The sequence below is a fragment of the Pleuronectes platessa genome, chromosome 2, assembly GCF_947347685.1.
Source record: "Pleuronectes platessa chromosome 2, fPlePla1.1, whole genome shotgun sequence".
NCBI lineage: Eukaryota > Metazoa > Chordata > Actinopteri > Pleuronectiformes > Pleuronectidae > Pleuronectes > Pleuronectes platessa.
In genome coordinates this window covers 10550760-10572000 of record NC_070627.1, presented here as the reverse complement: position 1 = coordinate 10572000, position 21241 = coordinate 10550760, and the positions used below count along the sequence as shown (strand labels likewise).

The 21241-nt window shown below is 41.2% G+C and overlaps 1 protein-coding gene across 1 annotated transcript in view; it reads right to left on the bottom strand.

Moving 5' to 3' along the window:
* Positions 1 to 21241, bottom strand: part of atp2b2 (ATPase plasma membrane Ca2+ transporting 2) — a 107760-nt gene that overhangs the window by 4374 nt on the left and 82145 nt on the right. The window contains exons 13-23 of the mRNA XM_053445569.1: positions 13475 to 13716; positions 12444 to 12678; positions 6341 to 6520; positions 6129 to 6216; positions 5788 to 5894; positions 4786 to 4977; positions 4243 to 4456; positions 3940 to 4151; positions 3743 to 3850; positions 3422 to 3604; positions 2054 to 2146 (exon numbers count right to left, since the gene is read on the bottom strand). Coding sequence (XP_053301544.1) covers positions 2054 to 2146; positions 3422 to 3604; positions 3743 to 3850; positions 3940 to 4151; positions 4243 to 4456; positions 4786 to 4977; positions 5788 to 5894; positions 6129 to 6216; positions 6341 to 6520; positions 12444 to 12678; positions 13475 to 13716 — 1854 coding nt within the window. The remainder of the gene's footprint in view (positions 1 to 2053; positions 2147 to 3421; positions 3605 to 3742; positions 3851 to 3939; positions 4152 to 4242; positions 4457 to 4785; positions 4978 to 5787; positions 5895 to 6128; positions 6217 to 6340; positions 6521 to 12443; positions 12679 to 13474; positions 13717 to 21241) is intronic.

Below are 21241 nucleotides of genomic sequence, written 5' to 3'. Positions count from 1 at the left end.
CAACAGGATGGGGAGGAAGTGGACACCAGCACACAGACTGCTGACACAAAACACGACAGTGAAATCTATGAAAATAATAGATTTAGTATCATTAGCCTGACGGTCAAAGAACATTTTCAACTCCATGCACAAGTAAACAATCAAGTATAGGCCCAAAACAAGTAGAATAATTAATGAAGTAATTATCTATCCCCATGTATCTGTCGGTTTCTTCAGGTAGGTGGTTATGGGTTAGGGTTGTTTGTTGTAAATCCTGACTGCGTTGTGATAATGTCCACATGTTGTATAGGAATCTTTTGGTTGCTAATAGAATTATTTGCAACATTGATTTGAATCAACAGCATTCTGTGTCAAACCCATTTTTAAGGATTTTGTGAGCTGGATAAATTAAAATCCATACAAAATATGATGGAATCTATTAAAGTTTAAATCCACAACTGAAATACTTGCCTTAACAAATACTGACATGTTGGTAAAAAAGGCTAATAAAATTGTGGATGAAGCAAAAATGTTGTTATGACGGACCAGCGAAGATCAAAGTGGCAACAAAAACATTTCAAGGATCATAGCTAATGATTGTTTTTGTTGATTATATTGTTATTATTTTTTTAATAATTTCAAAAGTCTGAAGATGACATAATTTTGCCAAAACAAATCCCAACTCCCAAAATGGTAAATTGTCACATTTTTCATGTGAATATTTTAGGCTTTTTGTCAATCAATTTGGCTCTTTGCGTTAGGATGGTAAGTATAACCCAAAACATGTTTTTATTACAAACTAGGAGGAAATATTAGAATTATTATCATAGTTTTTCCCTTTTTCAAGGGCAGATGTGTGGATAGAAATGCTCCTATTTGTATAATCAGTAATTAATAATATACTAAGCACCCCAGTGTACTGTTACAGTACAGAGATGATATTGAATTTTACAGTGTATGGGAATGCTGTATATTGTCTTTTAACTGCAGCGCAGCAGGTTATATGGAGACGAAACAGAAGAAAATAATAAGAGGAGCCTGTCTGGATGAGTTCATGTGACAAGATGTCTGACAAGTAACACTGATGGGGTGTCAGAAAGGGGTGGGAGGGGTCGGAACCACACTGCTGCTGCTGTAAAGGATCTATGGCCGTAACTATGGCAACATGACAGTGAGCTACACTGACAGTATGAAGCGACGAGACAGGTTGAATTATTGTAGAGTACAATACTGCTTCACAGCGTTTCCCCTCCACTGCTGTTCAACACACCCTGAACACAACAGCTGGAACCTGTATTTCTATTAAAACAGACACTTCCTCATCGAATACTGCAGCTTCTTTCTAGTCACTGCAGATCATGTGTCGGCTGCGGGATACATTAAATAACCTATAAATTTAGCTTGAAGTCAATCCAGAGTGATTTGCCTCATCAGTAGCGAACTCACTCATGGAGTTACACAACAATGCAACACTATACTTGAATGTTTACCCACTCCCTTGGTGAGTTGATTGTCATTAGTTCACGTTAACGTTTGTCAAGACATAAAAAATGGGAGGGTTGATGGATGGGATGGTGGTGGATTGAGGGATGAGCAGAGGGAGACAAACTCACAACCTGAAATGTCACGCCGTGGGTATCACCCTTAGTCCTGCGCTCCTAGCACTCTGGGGAAACAAACAGACATCCACCAATGAGAGGACAGTACACCCAGGCATGGCAGGAGATATCAAGATGAATTTGAAATCCAGCATGAACAGCAAAAAGACAGAAGAGAGGAAATGAAAAAAGCAGATAGCAAGAAACAAAAAAGACAGAAAGACAAATCTTCAGAGGTGCCAACCTCAAACAGAGACCATCACACTAATTTGTTTGGAGAATATTTTTTTTTTTTACTTGAGTAACTTTGCGTTGAGAGCAGGATGACACCTCTGAAGCAGAGAGAGCAGAGAAGCTGACTGACAGAGATCAGACTCACGACCAGTAGTGGGAGGAGCAGTAGCAGCAGTAGTGCTTGTAGGAGAGGAAAGGGCATTGGACAAGGACACGTGACTAGGACTAGAAACATTGGTTACATCCTGGGTCTGGCTGGTGGTGGATGATTGGCGTCTCAGAGCCCCATGCCCCTGAAAGGAGGTGCCACTCTTGAAGGTGTTGACTACATCAATCTGTGGGAGGAGACGAGGGACAGGAGAGGACAAATGGCTGCTCAGAGTGACAAAGACCAAATGGCAACACAGGTCGACATGCTGGGTGATTCAGAGGGTTAAAGGGATTGTCTCAATCATGACATCATGGGGAGGGGGGGGGGGGGGTGTCAGAGTGTAGTATCCCCTTAAAGAAATGTTTCAACTTAAATGGTAAATTCACTCACTTTACAAACAACGATACAAAACAAACAACATGTTCTCTATCATAGGTGGGGTCAAGTTTTTGATTTAGTTGTTCGGTATTTCAGGTTACTGCCTCAACCCTGATATGAATAGAATGCATGAAAGTTCAAAGTATTAAATCAGCAGCATTTGTCTCTTGAAAAAAAGTCCAGCTTACTCTGCACAATCAAACGATGTAACTATGAGTAGATTTCATGGGAGCTTCTTTCTACCAAAGAAATAGTCCCCAAGAAAACAGAGGGTTCTACAGAGTAACAGTGACACTGTTTTTCAGAAAGAGATGTTAACTTTCTCTGCTGAAGGAAAAAACTAAATTCCATTCGCCTCAGTTAAATAAGTGACTTAGATTTTGGAAATCCCAGACACAAATACCTCAAACCTGAAACAGATAAAACCAGCACCACAAACCGCTTGAGGTGGGTACAATATGTTTTTTTTGGGGGGTCCACTGGGTGATTTGACTGTTTCAAAGACAAGCCACTTGCAGTATGACTGGGTTGGCTTCATCCTGGACCATCCCTGAGATGAAGTAACATAACACCAAATCCTAAACAGATTAAAACTCTCTTGAATATCACAGTGATAGGTCTGCAGAGTTGATTAAAGAGAGAACATATATGAATATTCATATTTCCAGTTGCTTTTCACCATCGATCTTCCACAGATCCGCGCTGACTCTCACATCGAGGCCAAGGAGAGGACGCTGAATCTTCATGAACCTAAATAAGTCATCTTGAAATAAAATAACTTAATGGCTGTTACTTACTCACATTTACTCAAACATAACGTAACATTACATAGGACTTCTTCTTGGGGGTAAGGTAGCAAGGTATTGGCTGATGGAAACTGATTATAAGACAATAAAACATAAAATAGGCATGCCAATCAACTTGGTTTATTTTGTACCTTTACTGGAAAACCAAATCATACTTCTTCTTTTTTTCAACGTCTATACATATATTCTTATTTCAGGAAGAATCAAACCAGGCAAATCGTTCTGGGAAGTGAAACAGGCAAATTGTAGCATCGGAGGTGAACTTGTGTTCTCACCTGAGTCTGTATACGATTGAGTCCTCTGAACCAGAGTATCTGTCCTCTCCTCAGCTCCCTCTCTGCGTGGTCAATCTCCTCATTATCCTCATTTGCATCCTCTTCAGGTAAATTATCTTTCTTGCTCAACTGGCCGGCCCTCCGCAGGAAACGCAACCTGCTGTTGGGTATGGTGGATATGACCTATCCCATAGAGAAGACAGGGCATTGGGTGAAGAGGGAAAGGCAACATGCTCACTGTAGAGATGCACAGAAAGAGGATACAATATGCCGACAGCAGGATCATATAAAGACGGAGGATCAGATGTATTTTCATGTTACCTGGCCCCAGATAAGCTCTCCCAGTCCGAGGAAAACACACCACATCCACTTTTCCAGGTTCAGAGGTTTACAACTGAATGGCTTCCCCCCTAACTGCACAATTACAATCTGCACAATGCAAAGCACGTGTCAGACTCCAAAAGCATGACAATAAAAAGTAGTCTCTCATTAAAATCTAAATATTTGCGTCAGCTTACCTGCATAGCAAAGGTGCCAAAAACAATCGTGCAGAAGATGGGGTTCCTGAAGATACCTTCAAACACGTTCCTCTCTCCGTGGATTTTCCGAGCATTTATCTCATTAAACAGTTGCATCATCACGAAGGTGTTGAAGATGATGGTGTAGTGCTCAGATGGAGGAGAGTGGAGAGGTGCGTTACGGCCGCTGTCGATGTCAAAGATTTTCTCGCCTAAAGGGACAATAAAAAAAGACAAATAGGTGGTTGCCTTTTTACAAAGACACGGTGCTGCAGAACTGCCGAGCAAAATTGCAGCGCGTACCAACAAAGAGAAGAGTGAAGATGATGATGAGCTGGTAGATCGCGTGTCCCAGGATGTTCTTCGTCATGGTGCTGGAGATGAGAGGCTTGTTGCGCCCGTATGGCTTCCTCTTCAGCAGAGACTCTGTGGGAGGCTCAGTTGCCAGAGCCAGGGATGCAAAAGTGTCCATGATCAGGTTCACCCACAACATCTGAACTGCCTTCAGGGGAGAGTCCTGCAGATATGCGGTAAAAAAATTTCAAAAAATCTCAATAACTCTGAATTTTGAATCACAGACTAGGTTGCAAAAATACATATCCAATCAGGATAATCCATTTTGTACTCTTTTTCTGCCCGAACTAACATTTTACCAGGACAGAGATTGGCTAAATTATTGGTGATAAAGAAAAGACATGATAGATGGAAAAGTATCAACCTATATCAAATGCCGTGTTTCATTTCTTGGGATTTGTGTTTTCATGGGATGTTGCATATAACTTTTTATCTACTTATGTGCAGTATATAGAGTCACGTGACCACACTCACACACACACGTAATCTGACCTGTGTGATGCAGGCGCCGGTGAAAGCGACTATGACGGCCACAACGTTGACAGTGAGCTGGAACTGAAGAAACTTGGAGATACTGTCGTAGACGTTTCGGCCCCACATCACCGCCTTGACGATGCTGCTGAAGTTGTCGTCGGTCAGGATGATATCTGACGCTTCCTTGGCCACATCTGTACCAGCAAGACCCTGGAAGAGTGCAGACACAGTGCAGTCAGAAGCAAAAACAGGCTTCTGTTACACTTCACGGTGGTTCTAAAATCCCCCAAATAATTCCTCAGTATACCAGAGAAAAAAATGGCAAGAAATCCGTCAAAAAACAAACTCTGCAGCCACTGGACAAACACTGGAGTCGGCTCTGATGATGGATAATGATGATGCAGAATAATTAGGGCGTCAGTGTGTGTTGGTGGTTTGATGACAGGACTCTCATTATTCATGGGAGGAGCAGGACACACTTCCTGAGTGGTAATAGAAACTGATAAGTGGTGTTGATGAGGGTTACTTGAGCTTAAAATAATTTGGGAACCACAGCATTATGCAATAATCGATGAGGAGGAAATGGTGTAGTGCATTATCTAGAGTAATTCATTGCTGAGGGGAGAAATATATAGCCAATGAACAAATACTTATAAAGTTGGGATTTGCAGAAGAACAGAAGCTGTATTTGGTTTATTTTATATTTTCTAGCAGTCTGTGATCTGCTGCAGGGAGAATCAGAGCTCAGAAATCCACTAGGGGGAGCTGTTAATCCACACAGCCTGAGGCAAGAGTTCCTGAGAAGGAACCCCGAAATGCTGCATAAGTGAGGAAGACGTCTGTGGATGTTGACTGAGATTAGTTTCAAAACAAGGCAAACAAGAAGGAGAAAGACACATGCACACGCGCGCGCGCGCACACACACACACACACACACACACACACACACACACACACACACACACACACACACACACAACACACACACAGAGGATAAAACAGAAAAGAGGGGCTGCTTACCATGGCGAAGCCGACGTCAGCTTTCTTCAGAGCAGGTCCGTCATTGGTCCCATCTCCTGTCACAGCCACCACCTGCCTCTGCGCTGTCATAGTGCTGTCAATGATTCCTGTCAAACACACACACACGCATGTAAATTGAATGCAGCATTGGAAATGAGGGCAACACAGTTCAAGGTGAACTTTGCTTGTTCGTACGACAGCCCTGATCATATTAATATCACATATTTGCTGCATTCGCAAAAATCGGACCAAACTCATACCTGGTAAAACCATGTGTTGGTGGGATGAAGAGCAATGTCAAAATAAGTTAATCAGGATATGAAACAGTGCAACCAGTTTACCTTTGACAAGTGTGTGTTTGTCGGTTGGGGAGGATCTGGCCAGAACTCGGAGTTTAGGCCAAAGCTTGTCCATACGTTCCTGCTCCACCTGGACACAAACACATACACAAACACACAATGGAAAAAGGACAACAAGTGATTGCAGTTTCAGTTTTTTGCTTTCTCTTATATAGTCTTTCTTCTCTGGCTCACACTGACAACAGATACAGTACCTCTCCTTTCTCGTTGCGGATCCTCCTATTGAACTCTTTGCCATCGATACACAGGAAGTCTTCTCCTGGGTGAATGATCCCGCACTTGATCGCTATGGCCCTGGCTGTGTTAATGTTGTCTCCCGTCACCATGCGCACGGTGATGCCTGCACGCTGGCACTTCTGGATGGCATCAGGCACCTGAAGTGTGATACATGAACACGGGTCGGCATACTATCATGTTTCAAGTTGATGTGACAAACCAAACAGTCACACATTTACACACAAAGCAGATACAGATCGAGGAGCGTGGATTTATGAGCTGCTAAGGTTATTTTGTCTGCCGTGCTGTGCCACACAGGTAGTATACAGGACGTTTTTAGAACTTTCTTACTGAAAACCACACGATCACGGAAGTGAGACTAAACCCCAAACACACCCACCAATGACCTGGACAAAATTCATTGTTAATATGAAGGTACACCTTAACTTCATATCAATATTATTACTACTTCTAAACCCTCCGGTTCACAGGAAGAAAACTAACCCCTTATACTTTCTCCTACCATATCCTCCTGTCTTTATCCCCTTTTTCATTTACAGACTGTATAATGGTATAGTGGTTCTTTGGCCACCTAACATTCATCCAGTAAATTAACAGTATGGAGACTGATCTGAGGTAGAACAAGTGAGAAAAGGAGGTGTATGGATTCATAAACATGTTTTCTTCCTGACACAGGTCAATGTGGGCGTGCGCTGCTCTTCAAACCCACACATAAACAAATGTGTGCACATACAGTAGCAGCAACTCATATCCATTTGCACATACTTACAGGTACGTACTCCCTCTGAGACACACACGCGCATGAACACATTCGGAGGCAGAAATATGCAAATTCTCCACTTTACTTCACCGACACTGGGGCACATTGCATAAACACGTGGGAGAATGCGTGTACCCATAAACACAAACAAACACGCAGTTTACATACAGGAGACTGGAAGGCTTGATGAATCCACCGACACAATGTGCACACATACTCAACTGTACATTAAACTGCCAAATTAGGCTGCTGATGCATTTAAACATGAGGGATCGGACTCATTTGAAGGGAGTGGATTACCAAGTGAGCGTGGTTTTCTAATGAGCGAGATGTCACAAAAACGTGATTTCATTCGACTTGATATTTTATATTATATTATTCTTTTGAATGATTAATCATCACTGCAATGAACTTTCTAAACTGCAGACAAAATAATACATAATTATAATACAATACAGAATACTTGGAGCCCTGAAAGGAGGACAAGTGACTCAGTAGTGTTAAAAGTGAAGGAAGCCTTTGAGCACCATTGTTACATGTGCTGAGCAATGTGTTACCGATGTGACCAAGAGCACAAACTACATTTATTAATTAGTTGTCATTTTTAAATATCATGATCTGACAAGGTAAATAAGTTCTTTCAGTAAATCTTTATAGAAAGAGAAGCGCATGTTATTACTTTCTGCTTTCACAGACTCTTTTGTCTTTCTATCAAGATACCAGCTCTCTGTCTGCCTATCAGTCATCTCCCTTCTGTTTGTTTTACTGCCCTTTTCTTTTTGGATGACCAGTGCTCCAGTTGACTGGTTATCCAAAGGAAGAAGAGGAGGAGAGAAGAGGAGAAGAGGAGAAGAGTAGAAGCTCATTAAAAATACAATGTGGTCGGACAGAGGAAGAGGTTAAGAGGCTAGTAGGTGAGACTGGAAAACAAGCCTCTCTATCCAGGATCCGGTTACACTCTCATTTTCCCTCCGTTTCTCTCCTTACCCGTCTCTCTGCGCTCTCATCGTCCCTCTGACATGAACCTGATTTTAAATCTGTTTATCTTCTCTGTATAGCTCTCCCTCCTTTCCTCTTTCCCTCCTCTCTTCTCCTGTGTCTCTCTGGAGGCGAACGTTAACAGAAGCCAGTTATTAAAAGAACATCGCATTCTGGAGGAAGAAATTAGAGACTAATAAACAAATCGAAAACACCTTTACCACTGTGCGTGACCTTTTTAGCAGAGGGAAAACTCATTGCATGTCCAGTATAGTGTTGCAAAGAGTCCTGGAAAGATACCACTGGAGTGCAGCAGTGTTTTTTGCTCTGCTTTTCTAAATCGCTGACTGAAAATGTCAGATGTTAAATGACTAATTTGGTGGAAGACATTCCAGCAATGGGGAAAAAGCAGTAGTTTGCTTTTTTCATGCATATTTCTTGCCAATTTGGAAGTTTGAATTTCAATAGTAACTGCGGAGTTGACCTTGATTAACACAGTGATACTGTGTTTCACTCCAGATGTTTATAAGATTGTTTGCTTACTCATTTAAAGAACAATGGATTCTGTGTTTTGCCTCTTCTCTCAGAATTCATTTGCTTTTTTCTACCTCTGTTCAGATGCTTACATAACTATGGTTCAAATGCAGTAAAAAAAAAAAAGCAATGCGCAGTGAGAGATTGCAGAGATGGTTCACATGAAAAGGAGCAACCATAGAAAGGTGAAAGTTAAACCCTACACTACGGGGGAGACCTGGAGCAGGGGGGAGATGATGGGGAGAGTTTGAATGAGGGGCCTTGTTAAAGAATGAGGAGAGGGGGATGGAAAATAAATAAAGATGAAAGGAGGAAGTTGAATAATGCAGGACTCAGTTTCCCTGTAGCAGCACCAGGGCTGTCAAGTGAGGTCCGTTTTCCTACTGTACGCAGACTCCTCTTTCAAACCAGTGTTTTCTGTCAATTATAGTCCTCTCTTCTCTGAAGTGAAATTGATCCAAAAATAATGTGCATATCTGATAACAAATTGTTGAAGGTAACTTATTAATTTGATTGTTTTTACCTTCAACTGTGTGAATGAATTACTTAAGTTAAAAATAAGCATTAAATGAAAGGAAGAAAATGATAATGTGCAGCTAATTTTGATTAAATCAAACTTTATTTATTTCATAGCAAATTTTGTATTCCACCGCAATGGACAGTCTGATTTCACTATTCAAAGTTAATCTCCACCCCAGCAGAAATAGATGTAAGTGGTTATATATGAAGAATAACTATGTAAAATGGAAATTAAACAGTAAAGTAAAAAGTCACAGATTTCCACAAATCTTAGTAGAAAGATGCAGTATGGTTCAGGGAAAAACACATTAAATTCTGGCGTGGACCTAAATCTGGGGGGCAGAGCCAGGACTTCCCCCCCGTTGGGAAGTAGAGTATTTTTGATTGAGTGTGTGACATTTTGAGCAGTTAAATTGAAATTAAGGGGACTGCACAGTGCTATTCTGGGTATAATTAATAAATAAACTAGGGATGCACCGAATAGAGAATTTGTGGCCGAAGCCGAAGCCGAATAATAATCAAACGCTTGGCCGAATACCGAATACCGAATACCGAATGTGGCTGTTAAGTTTTTCATTATTTATTTTTTTTAATTTGCAAAAATAAAATACATAGACATGATTTTCAAAGAAAGTAAATGTTTATTTAACATTTCTGACATGTTGTGCAAAAAAGTGCAAAAGTTGGCACAAGTCTACTAAGTAACAGTAGGCTATAATGTAAACAATAATGTAAAGGCTGAGGTAAATAGCAAGTGTGCTTGTAACATCAAACACTTACAGGTACATAACATATCCCTGACCAGAACAGATTTGTCATCAGAAAGAAACTGACATCTGAGACAAGACAACCCAAATTGCTTTACAGACAAAAACATTAAAACAAAACAACTGTGCCTGTATCAAGCCATAGGTCTACTTAAGGCCAATGTATGCTTCTCCGTTTTGACGGACACGGACAGATAGGACCGCCCTCTCCAACGTGGAACGCCCTCTCCGTGCCTCTCCGAGGCTCCTCGGAGAGCTTTTCGTGCAGCTCTCATCACTACACGTCGAAATGACGGACAGCCCACGGATAGCACTTGGCTGTGATTGGTCCGCTAACGCCAGCATTTCGGAATGGAAACTTCCTGTTCCATTCCCTACATCACAATAAACCAAAATCACAACTACGACTCTATGATTAATGTGACAAGTGTGTTAAGCCAGCGGCGTTGTCCGGCTGACGGTGGCTGGTTAGAGCACTTACAGCATGTGTGTACGGTCACATACGGTTATAACGAACTTTGATAACGGGGCTAGCGGGCTAGCCACCATGCTAACTGCGGTGGGAACAGCGCAAAAACCCGCTGACTTTAATCCCACGGCTGTCATGACACTGTTTCTCAAACACCGTCAGGTTAGAAGCAAACACTTGGTAGTAGTTAGTATCGGGTGTCCGTGCTGACTGTGTGTGGAAGCTGGGGGGAGCTAGCTGCCTCCGTGTAGCTTCAAGCTGTTGCAGCTGTTGAATTAGCAACGCAGTTTGGAAACAAGACCGGGGAACCGCTGCGCTAAGACACGATAACAAAAGCATTTTGACCCGCTGGGTGTCACTTTATTCAGCAAAAACTGTCGCGTCATCAACATCCTTTTTCTGTTAGTTGCCATCGTTCACTGTGTGTGAGGAGCCGGGAGGACGTAAATAAACCAGCGTGGACTTATTCTATATACCTCATGAGGTAGGCTTGTCTAAGCTCGACTTTCGTTTCGCCATCTACTGTTCTGGCGGTGAATTGTTTTCACAACAAAAAGGCTCGTAAAACTATAAATCATATGCTTCTCCGAGTCCGTTTCGGAATGACGGACGGACGGATCGGACGGACCCTTTTTGATTTATAGTTCTTCGCGGACATCTTTGTTTACGTTTATCGCGTCACTAGACGCTGTTTGCTTGCGTCATTAAAACGCGCCGCTAATATTCGGCCTTGTTTTTCACTCATTTTACCGGATACCGAATGTGGCCGAATGTGGCCTTTTTTGCAATATTCGGCCGAATATATTCGGTGGCCGAATATTCGGTGCATCCCTAAAATAAACCAACATTTACTATATATACATTTATTTATAATGCATAAGGGTGTAACTGTTTCATATAAGTGTAAACTAATTGTTAAAATATCAGCAAAGTGTGAAAACTGAGCAGCTCAGGTTCCGTTAAAGCTGATTGGCCGAGTCTGAAGAATGCGTTTGATGGATCAATAATCATTTAGTGGGGCACTCATGAGTGAAGCAATTGATCATGCGAATGTCACCCGATCCCTTTCTGTCCGCTCATTGTTCTACAGGCTGCTGCTGTCACCAGCTGCCTCGTTCACTCTCAGCCTCTCGAAACACAGATATTGTTTTTCTTCGAGTTGACAAAAGAGAAACGTGTTGTAAAAGCATAAGGATTAATAAATGTCCATCTGTAAATACATGAGCTCCCTTAACTGAAACAACAGTCTGATGTCAATAATTGTGGGGGGTATTTAAAGAGTGTCATTAGTGGTAAGGAGCTGGTCTGCTGTTACTTACATCCGTGGAAATATTGATGTGTCTGAATCTGATTTCTGTCCGAAAAAATTGATTTAATTAACTGAATAGAAGCATATTGACCACATTCCATCAAAACTACAGCAGAGTGGTAAATGAAGGTTGGTCCAGGTTTACATGTTTTAACTTTCCTCCAACAGTTAAGTGACATTATCCCAGAAAATACAAAATATTCACTTCATATTGTGGCTTAACCGAAAATATATTAGTCTGAGAAGTAACTCGTCAAATGTATATTTCATTTGCATCTTTTATGCAGCTGACATGATTTGGGGTCTATGTTGCTTAATTCATATTAATGTATATGTACTGTACTTACCTGCATAAACCTTTAATATAATTCCATGATCATTTTTTATATAATCATAATTTTCTTATTAAAAAAAAGACAGACTGTGCACATACGCTGTCTCTAATACTACAATGGCTTCCACCCTCATTTAATAACATCCCTGTCACTTTGATAAGGTATACACATACTGTAGAGAATATTTGCACATGGTACAACCTCACTGTGTTTGAACCATTCCAGCACAGCGTTGACATGCAGGATTGAATTCACATTACCGTCTATCACTTCTAGTTTATCTCTCGGTAAATGTTATAAGAACCGTATGGACGGACAAGCTCATAAATACCATTTTATGTAATGTGACACAAATTCACAAGTGAGGGAAAAAGCAGATATTCTCCTACCTCTGGCCTGACGGGATCCTCTATCCCCACGACACAGATGGCTGTGAGGTCAGTTAGAATGTTGTTCTCATCCTCCCAGTTTGGCTCAGGATTGCAGGAGAAGTCACGGTAGCCCACACAGATGGTCCTCAGGCCGTCACACGCCATGGGCTCAATCACTTTCTTCACCATCTCGTCCTTGTCCCGAGGACGGAAAACCCTCGACTCCCCCACCTCGTTCAGAATATGGTTGCATCTAGAGTTTAGGATGGGTTGAAGGTTGGTGGGAAAGGAGGTATTATAAATTGTGCATTGGTACTATTGGTTTCTGAGCTATAAGAATGTGAGTCAATCCTTGATGATGAGCATGTGATATGATCAAAAGTTCCAGAACGGGGGCGCCCTTAGCTCAGTTGGTAGGGCGTCCCCCCCATGGGCCTCGGCCAGCAGCGGACCCGGGTTCGATTCCAGCCCGCGGTCGTTCTCTGCATGTCACTCCCCTCTCTGCCCCATTTCAACTCTGTCTCTCCACTATCAATAAAAAGCATAAAAATGCCAAAAAAAAAATCTAAAAAAAAAAAATAAAAAAAAAAAAAGTTCCAGAACACTGGCAAAATCGTCTTTTTGGGAAAATGTCAGGTATTTGTGACAGATTTCCGTCTGATACACTGACACACATACTGACAATTAAACTGCAATTTCAGCAAATATGATTGGAAATAAATAAACTGATTCCCTGCTAATTTAAGACAAACGTCACCTTTTCCACAGTGTAAAAACCAAGAAACCTACCTGTAATCATAAAGTAAAATGTTAATTATGATGTGTTGATGTAATAAACTGTAAATTGACACAACTATGTGACCTTCTCTTGGAATCTCTCTCTGCCTGGATAAAGTGCTCTCAATTCCATTGAGCTCTTCAAAATGGATTGTATATATGTGTCATCAAAAAAACACACAAAACTTTATCATATGATTTTACTCAACAATAACACGTTTGCTGCTATTATTCTGAGAATCGTCTCATTATAAATCATGAAGCAGACTCACTTTTTGAGGACAATCTCAGAGGCTCCTTTGCTGTACATGCGGAAGCTCCCATCAGGCAGTTTGATGACGGTGCTCATGGACTTCCTGACAGAGTTGAAGGTGTAAACTTTGTAAAGCTTCTCCTCTGGCATCTGGTTTCTTACTGTCTGGTAATCCCGCTTCAGGCTCAGAACCAATCCCAGCAGGCTGCACTCTGTCTTGTTGCCCACCTGCTTCGGTAGACCGCCTTCCTTATCTGGGGGCTGGAGGGAGGCGGAGGAGGTTTTAAACTTCTATTTTCAGACAAATATTTTTGCAATACAGAATAATTTCCGCTTCTAATTGATCTGTGTGTCTTTAAAATCATTTTCACCTTTTTATAATATTTTAGCCTATTCCATATCCACAGCTGTGTTTCATTTCTCTGTGGTTTAGTAAAACCTAGGAACAAACATCCCTGTTTGTTCTGTGATCGACTCGGTTCAATGACAGATGATGTTCTTCTTTTCTTCAGTGCCGTGCGAGCAGTGTAATAGCTGCTGGTGATAATTAAGCAGCTAGCAGGTGAAGGGGTTGCTGTGTGTGGGAGTGTTTGCAGATGAGATGGATGGAATCACATTTGGATGTTCTTATTTCAGGCATGCAGCTCAACCCCCTTTGCAATCTGTAATTGTACATTTGGAACTATGTGTTCTTCCACGGTTTAGCTAACACCTCACTATCAACATGTCTACATGGCGACGTAAATTGTGAGAGTCAAACACAACATGTGATTTTATCCACCATACTTTAAAAAAAGATATTTATTGGGGCTTTTTGCCTTTATTGAGAGGACAGTGCATTAAATGGGGAAAGAGAGTGGGGGGAACACACAAAGCAAAAGGACGAGCTGGACCCGAACCTGCGGTTTAAGAGTCAAGCCTCCTGATGTGGGCGCCCGCTAGCTCACCTGTTCAGGTTATGTTGTACTGAAATGATGATTAATAGATGATGATTTTTTGTTGTTGTTGTAGAGCAGCAACTAATGCTCTCGGTTATTCAGCAGAATATTATCTCTATTGAGTGAATACTTATTATTGTTTTGTGCAAACAACAGTCCTTAAAAAGACATGCAGGAAGTATTCGCCTTTTTTTCTTAATAAAATGTTATTAAGTTCATTATTAAATTCTGCTCATGAGTGATTAATGTGTTGACCTCAGAGTAGCAATAAAGTATTTTAAAATGTCTATTGTCAGAGGAGCATTTTCTCTGCCTCTCAGAGCTGGGATGTTTTTATTATCAGCCAACACCACAGCCTTTTATGGTCAGTTATGTGTATGTGTGTATGAAATCTGTGCAGTGTGTTCAGGTGCACACTTACAGTAAGTGCGAGTGTTTGCATGTGGTCAGCCTGTGGAAGATTCAGTGTTGCCATCGTAACACTGGGTGAAGCACACTTGGAAGGAGAGACTTGGGAAAGGAGAGGGTGCTCTCTCTCTCTCTCTCTCTCTCTCTCTCTCTCTCTCTCTCTGATTCTGACTCTCTGGCTCTGATTCTCTCACAGGATTCTCACTCATCTCACTCCACACAAGTCCTTGAATTATTTTCTCATTTCATCTTGTCCAGTCCATATTTATTAATATTCTCCCCAAGCTGCTCTCCATTTACTCACTATTTCTTCTCCTAATATCACACAGAAATACAAGCAATACAGCTTCTCTGAAGCACACTGTTTTAAATAGAAAATACATATTTTTGGTTGACTGATATGAAAGGACTAACTAAGTATTGTGTGAACGACAGGGAGTGAGTGTTGTTAATTGTTGTTGTTAATGAGTTTAATAAAACTCAGAACTGTTGAAGAACATGTTAAATTTTGTTCTGTCGGATCCCTATTAGTTGGTAGTGAGGTGACAGCAAGTTTTCCTGCGGCCTTGGTTCCTCCAGTACATGTGACACCTCCACTCACAGCTGTAAGCCAGCTTGTCAGGTACACTCTCTTTCTCTAGCGGGCACACACACACATACACACACACACTGACTTGCTACTAAACAGACAACTTCAGTTTGTGCTATTTGCCCCCAAAATAGATGGCTTGGTGCACTTCTTCTAAACAAGCCTCCAACCAAGATTTAAAAGGACAGCTTGACATTTTGACGTTTGCATTTTTACTTTTTAGTGTTGTTTTCCTCACTCTGCACTTGCCACAATGTGTTGAGAACGACTCTACCGACAGTAGTTAATCACGTTAATGGCTTACGGGCATTGTTGTGCTCACATTTTCCACCAAATGACTGTTCTCCTCCAAAGGCTAACAAGGTTTTGATAGTGGGTGCTAATGAACTGTGTTGATGTGTTTTTTAAAGATACTGACAATGGCTAAGATATGTTTCCTTGCAGTCAACAGAGTTTAATTTTTACTAGTTTCCTTTTCCATTCTTCTCTGTGCATGTGACATTAAAGTTTTCCGTCTGTCCTGAAAGAGAGATCCTCCTCTAGTCCAGTCTATTAAAGTTGTTTAAGGAATGTATCAAAACCATAAACTTTAAGTAAAGATGCGTTCAAATTTCCAGATTTGAACGCTATCCATTTACAGCTAGAGAACGTGGATTAGCGAAGTCTCTCAGCTGTCAATCATTCCAGCCCATTTATATAGCATCAAATAACAAATTAAAACCAAAATTAACAGAAAGATGAGCAAACAAACAAATGTTAATTAGACAACTAAAAAGACAAATAACACCTTTGAGACGAATCTATTTGTTGCAGCCAACCACCAGGTGGTGATCCAGGTGATCTGGCTAACTTTTAGGGAGTCATGACCATCTTTGAATACACTCTATGGGCCAATGGTCAAAGGATGGAGGGTGTCACACTGTATATTGATTCTGAGGCCTTTTGAGCGAGTCTCGTGGCACATAACTTAAAATTGATTTGAATTAAATTGATCGATCAACAGTGTCAAAGCTTCACCTTTCACTTTGTTGTTTGGTAGTTTTGGTTTCAATACAACATCAATCGAAGCACAAAATCAGAACGATTCTTAGTAATTTGTGAAAATTGTCTAGTGGGCGATACATCTGCCCCATGTCTGGTTTGCGCAGTTCAATATCTTGAAACCACATTATGTAAAAGAAACAATGAATATTGATTCCTTCAGGCTCAGACGTATCTTGCATGTCTCTGTATTTGCAGCTGCTGTGATCCAGGCGTTCCAGTCAAGAGTTTTAGAGAGAAAGTCATCTAAAATCTCATTAATCATTAAAACCCAAGCGCTTGGCCATGTTCACCTAGTAATTGGACATATCTGGTTAATGTTCAGCTGTGTCTACCAGACACAGAGAGAAGTATAAATAGTTTATGGAGAGTTTGTGGTAAATAACAGAATTAATGTGTTTTCCTAATGACCAGTGATTACATCAGGAAGACACTGCCCATCATTGGCTAATGAGGGGATGGAACAAATTACCTCATCTGCATTGTCTGCTAAGTATTTGAGAGAATAAGCTCCCAGCAACAGAACAACAAATTAAACCACTAAATGTAAATTCTGGTGCTGTTACTCATAACAGCACCAGAATACTCATGTATATATGAACCTATGTGAAAGCTATGTTTGCTTTGCATTACTTTATACATATGTTGTCATTAGGCAATATTCATACTCCCCATGATTTGTCTTCCTACTATCTATCTACTGTATCTTAACAAGTCAACATATTTTGCTTTTGAAACTTATTTTCACTAAAAATCTCTAAAGTCTCTCTCGAATTAGGTGCAATAATGTTCAACATTAGAAGATTGTTTCGACTGAGACTCATCAAGATAAGTCACTTTTACGGTTTTAGAAAGAAAACTGCAAGCAGGGTTACCAAAGGCCAAACAAACAGCCCATTCCAAACAGGCAGCTTTAGAATGGACACTTCACTAGTTAAGTGCTGAAGCGTGCTTGTTCTGTTTTTAATTTTACATATAAGGGTCTTTTAATACATATAGTTCGAAGTGCGACACAGTTTCAGAACAACAAAGTTTCCCATCTGAGCAGCATGTTTATTTAATGTTGTGTCCGAAACACACCCATGATTACTTAAGAGATGACCCTTCTGAACCACGTGCCTGTCGCGTTGCAGACGTCGGCATCACTGCCTTTCATTGTTGGATACTCCGCAGAGGTTCTGCTTGACGTGGGTTTGTCCTTACAAGGACAGTTGCTGGCATAAGATGTGCAGCGTTGGCATGGCTCCCTACTGTTGGCGTGTCCTTGCCTGGACGTGGCGAACGACCAGATGCCCTCTCACTGGTACTTTGGTTCTCCCGCAGGCAAGGACATATGCCAGAGGGAGAGCTGGCAACTTTACTTCCTATTCTGCCCAGGGCTCTCCTTAATCCATCCCTCCTGTTCCTTCCCGTTCTCTTCTCCATCTTTCCATTTTCTTCCCAGCTCTATTCACACTCCATAACCATCTTTTCACCACACCTCTCTCCATCTTAAACTCTCCCGCTCTCCTCTTTTGCTATCTTTGCTTGCTTTGCTCCTTCCTCACTCCAGATGTCTCTCTTCTTCTTCCTCACTATCAGGTTCCCCAGTCTCTAACAAGCCACTTCACCCCCGCTGCCTTCGCCTTCCCTCCTGTTCCCTCTTTGCATGTAGGAGTGGATGGTATTCTAGCTCTCCACATGACTGTACCAGCCAACTGGGCTAAGAGCTGGAGGCGTGCTGGAGGGCAGTAATACAGCCGTACAGTCAATGATGAGGACACTTGTCACACGCATGTGGTTTCTAGCTCCTCTTCTTGTATAATTTCCCCATCTTCTGTCATCCTTTTTTGCATTAATCCTCTCTTTGCGCCACTCTCCCTCTTCCATTTGCTTTCAGCTTTGATCTCTGACCGTTTATTTCCTTTAGACTCATTAAGTCCTTTTTTGCCCGATTACTACAGATTTTTGATTTCTAAAACAATAAGACATTACACAAAGTAATGTGTTGCATCAAATATTTGTGTGTATGTGAAAGGTGTAAATGCAAATCTGGTAATACAAAAATAATATATTGTGTAGCCTTGTTTTTCACTTATATATTTACACAAATAGAAATTCAGTTTTATTTTACAGTCTGACTGTGCTGTTCCTCTACACTGAGAGTTTCCTTTCAGTACAATGAAAATAAAGCTACGATAATCTATTAGAATCAAAAGTTTTGTTAACATTAACTGCTTCTGTGTAACTGCTTTGTTCAGTTTTATTATCTTTATTTCTTGCATTTGGTACATTTTGGTCACAAATGGGTAAAGCTCCTGATTTACTTTCAAGGTTGTTTCTATCGGGGCTGCAAAATCAACAACCACAGTGATCTGCAAAACACTACACAAAACACTACACTACACAAAAATGTCAGTCGCACATGAGTCCCTGGCTCATTTTGTTCCCTGTATTTTTATATAAAGTAATCTTAAATCTGATCAGCGGCATTATCATTGACCTCACGCTCCAAATTAATCTTTGATGTGCAACATAACACAACAATGAAAGCATGAAATCTACCATATAATGTATGAGGGAAAGGCAAGGAGCCCATTAGGATTTGTGCCGTTTAAACATCAAAGCATTGTCATTCTGACATGATGAGGAGAGGAGAAGAGAGGAGAAGAGAGAAGAGAGAGGAAGAGTAAGGAAAAGAAGAGAGGAGAAGAGAAGAGACATTTGGACATAGGTTTGTTGTGGACGTCAGTGGCCAAAAATGTTCCAAACTTGGGGACACATGGGAGCTTTGAGCTAAAGTCATCCAAGACACTCATCTCTCCTCCATGTGCAAACAGGTACACTATGTCCAGATGACAAAAACAGTGAGCCAAAGCCAAATTACACCACAAGCTCACTGCACACTCACCACGGCGAACAAATGAAGCCGTTTATTTTAATTAAAAAACTACAAATTGCTCATTGTAGATCAACACATGGGATTTTTCGGATTTAACAGAATTACGTCTATATTTCAACATCTGAAACATCCTGTTGAATCTTTCTTTTCTTTTTTATTGAAACGGTTAACTCATTTCCCAAAAGCATGTACACTACAAAACTGACGCCATCCATCCGTGTGTGTGTGTGTGTGTGTGTGTGTGTGTGTGTGTGTGTGTGTGTGTGTTTGTGCCTCACAAACCAAAATAATGACCTGGGCAGGTGGTTGAAGCAACATGAGATTGAGCTCCCAGGACATTCACAGAGCCATGCTAAACACACACCACTGTGCTGTGAGAACATGCACCTGTGATCTGAGAACCTCCTACAGTGTCAGTATGCCAGATATGACAGATGTGTGTGCGCGGCTGACATTTGTGTTTGTTGGTATCTGCACTTTACACAGCACACACACACACACACAGTTCTAATGGACAACGTCAACATGAAAAAAAGAAAGGATGTGAAGTGAAAGAAAAAGAAAAGAATGAAAGCACAGCTGATTCTATGGGGCGAATGTTTGCTATGGGGCTCTTGCCACTGGGGATGATGCTTGTTCCTTTGAATTGACGTCACTGAGAGAGGTCCATATGTTGCTATGTTACGTGAATGATTTGGCTTCAAAAGACATTTGAGGAAAACTGATGCCCCAAGGATCTGCTTGTGCACTTCATTTATGCCAGTATAATTTGCAAAATATATATGAATACGAGTGCACAGCGATAGAGTTCAAGAATCATTGAAAACACCTGCTACATTATGAATACTAGAAGTTGCAAAAACACCTGAAGCCTTAAAAAAATACTTTCATACACTCAGGTTTCAAACTGTATTCGTGAATCAAGTATCTATGAGAATGTGCATGTGTGTACGATACGTGTGAGGGTGCATATACTGTATCTGTGCAGGGTTCAGTAAATGTGTGTGAATTCCTCCCTTGAGCAGAAGCTTTCTCCACTTTAGAGTCTGTATGTGCTGACAGAAGAGGCAGAGTTACACCCGTGGCTGTATGATGAAGCCAGAGAGGCGGTGGGCGACTGATATAGGTATCAAAGCCTGCCTCTTTGCCTTTGTGCCTTTGTGTGGTGGCCATCAAAGAATCCCATAGCCATCCGGGCATCCCACAGGATTGGCCTCTTATATAAGAACACACCAGCCAGCATACTGCAGGAGTGGCGCTGAGGGAGTGGGGGTGGTCGGGGAAGGGAGGGAGGAAGGAAGAGATGCACTAAATATTCCTCTGAATTTTCCCTTTTGCATCCTGCTTTGAGTTCTACTCATTCCCTAATTACTGTATATCTGCCCTTAATCATCTCGCTTTCGCTCTGCTGCTTTCCTTCATGCTAATAAGAGCCCTCAGTAAATAAACACATTCCTGCCAACACTACTACTCACTATTTATGTACGAAATCAGATGTTTTATATTATATTTATGCAATAAATCCCTGTGTATTAACTGTATATGTTTACAACAGTGATGAAGTCAGGTAGTAAGGTGCTTAGCACATTACTGTAGGTAATATCATTTGAAGTTTACCCTGAGTTTAACTTCCACCTTAGTGGAATGAGGTAACTTTTTTTTATGAATGAACAGATTAAAACAGACTAAAGGTGCCATTTAATCCACATGGGCTAAACTTCACTCTGCCGGTGCTTAATTCGATCAAGCTAAGCAGCTGCAGAGGTACAATAGTCTGATGTAATGCTGCGAAGCATTCCTCCAGGTTTCTCAAACGGGATAACATCTTGTTAATGTAGCACGTCTGGGTAGGGAAATGCTGTGGCAAGGGGGGAAGCTGAGGCAACTTCAAAGCAACTGCACTGCCTGAGTGTATCGACTGTATGTTCA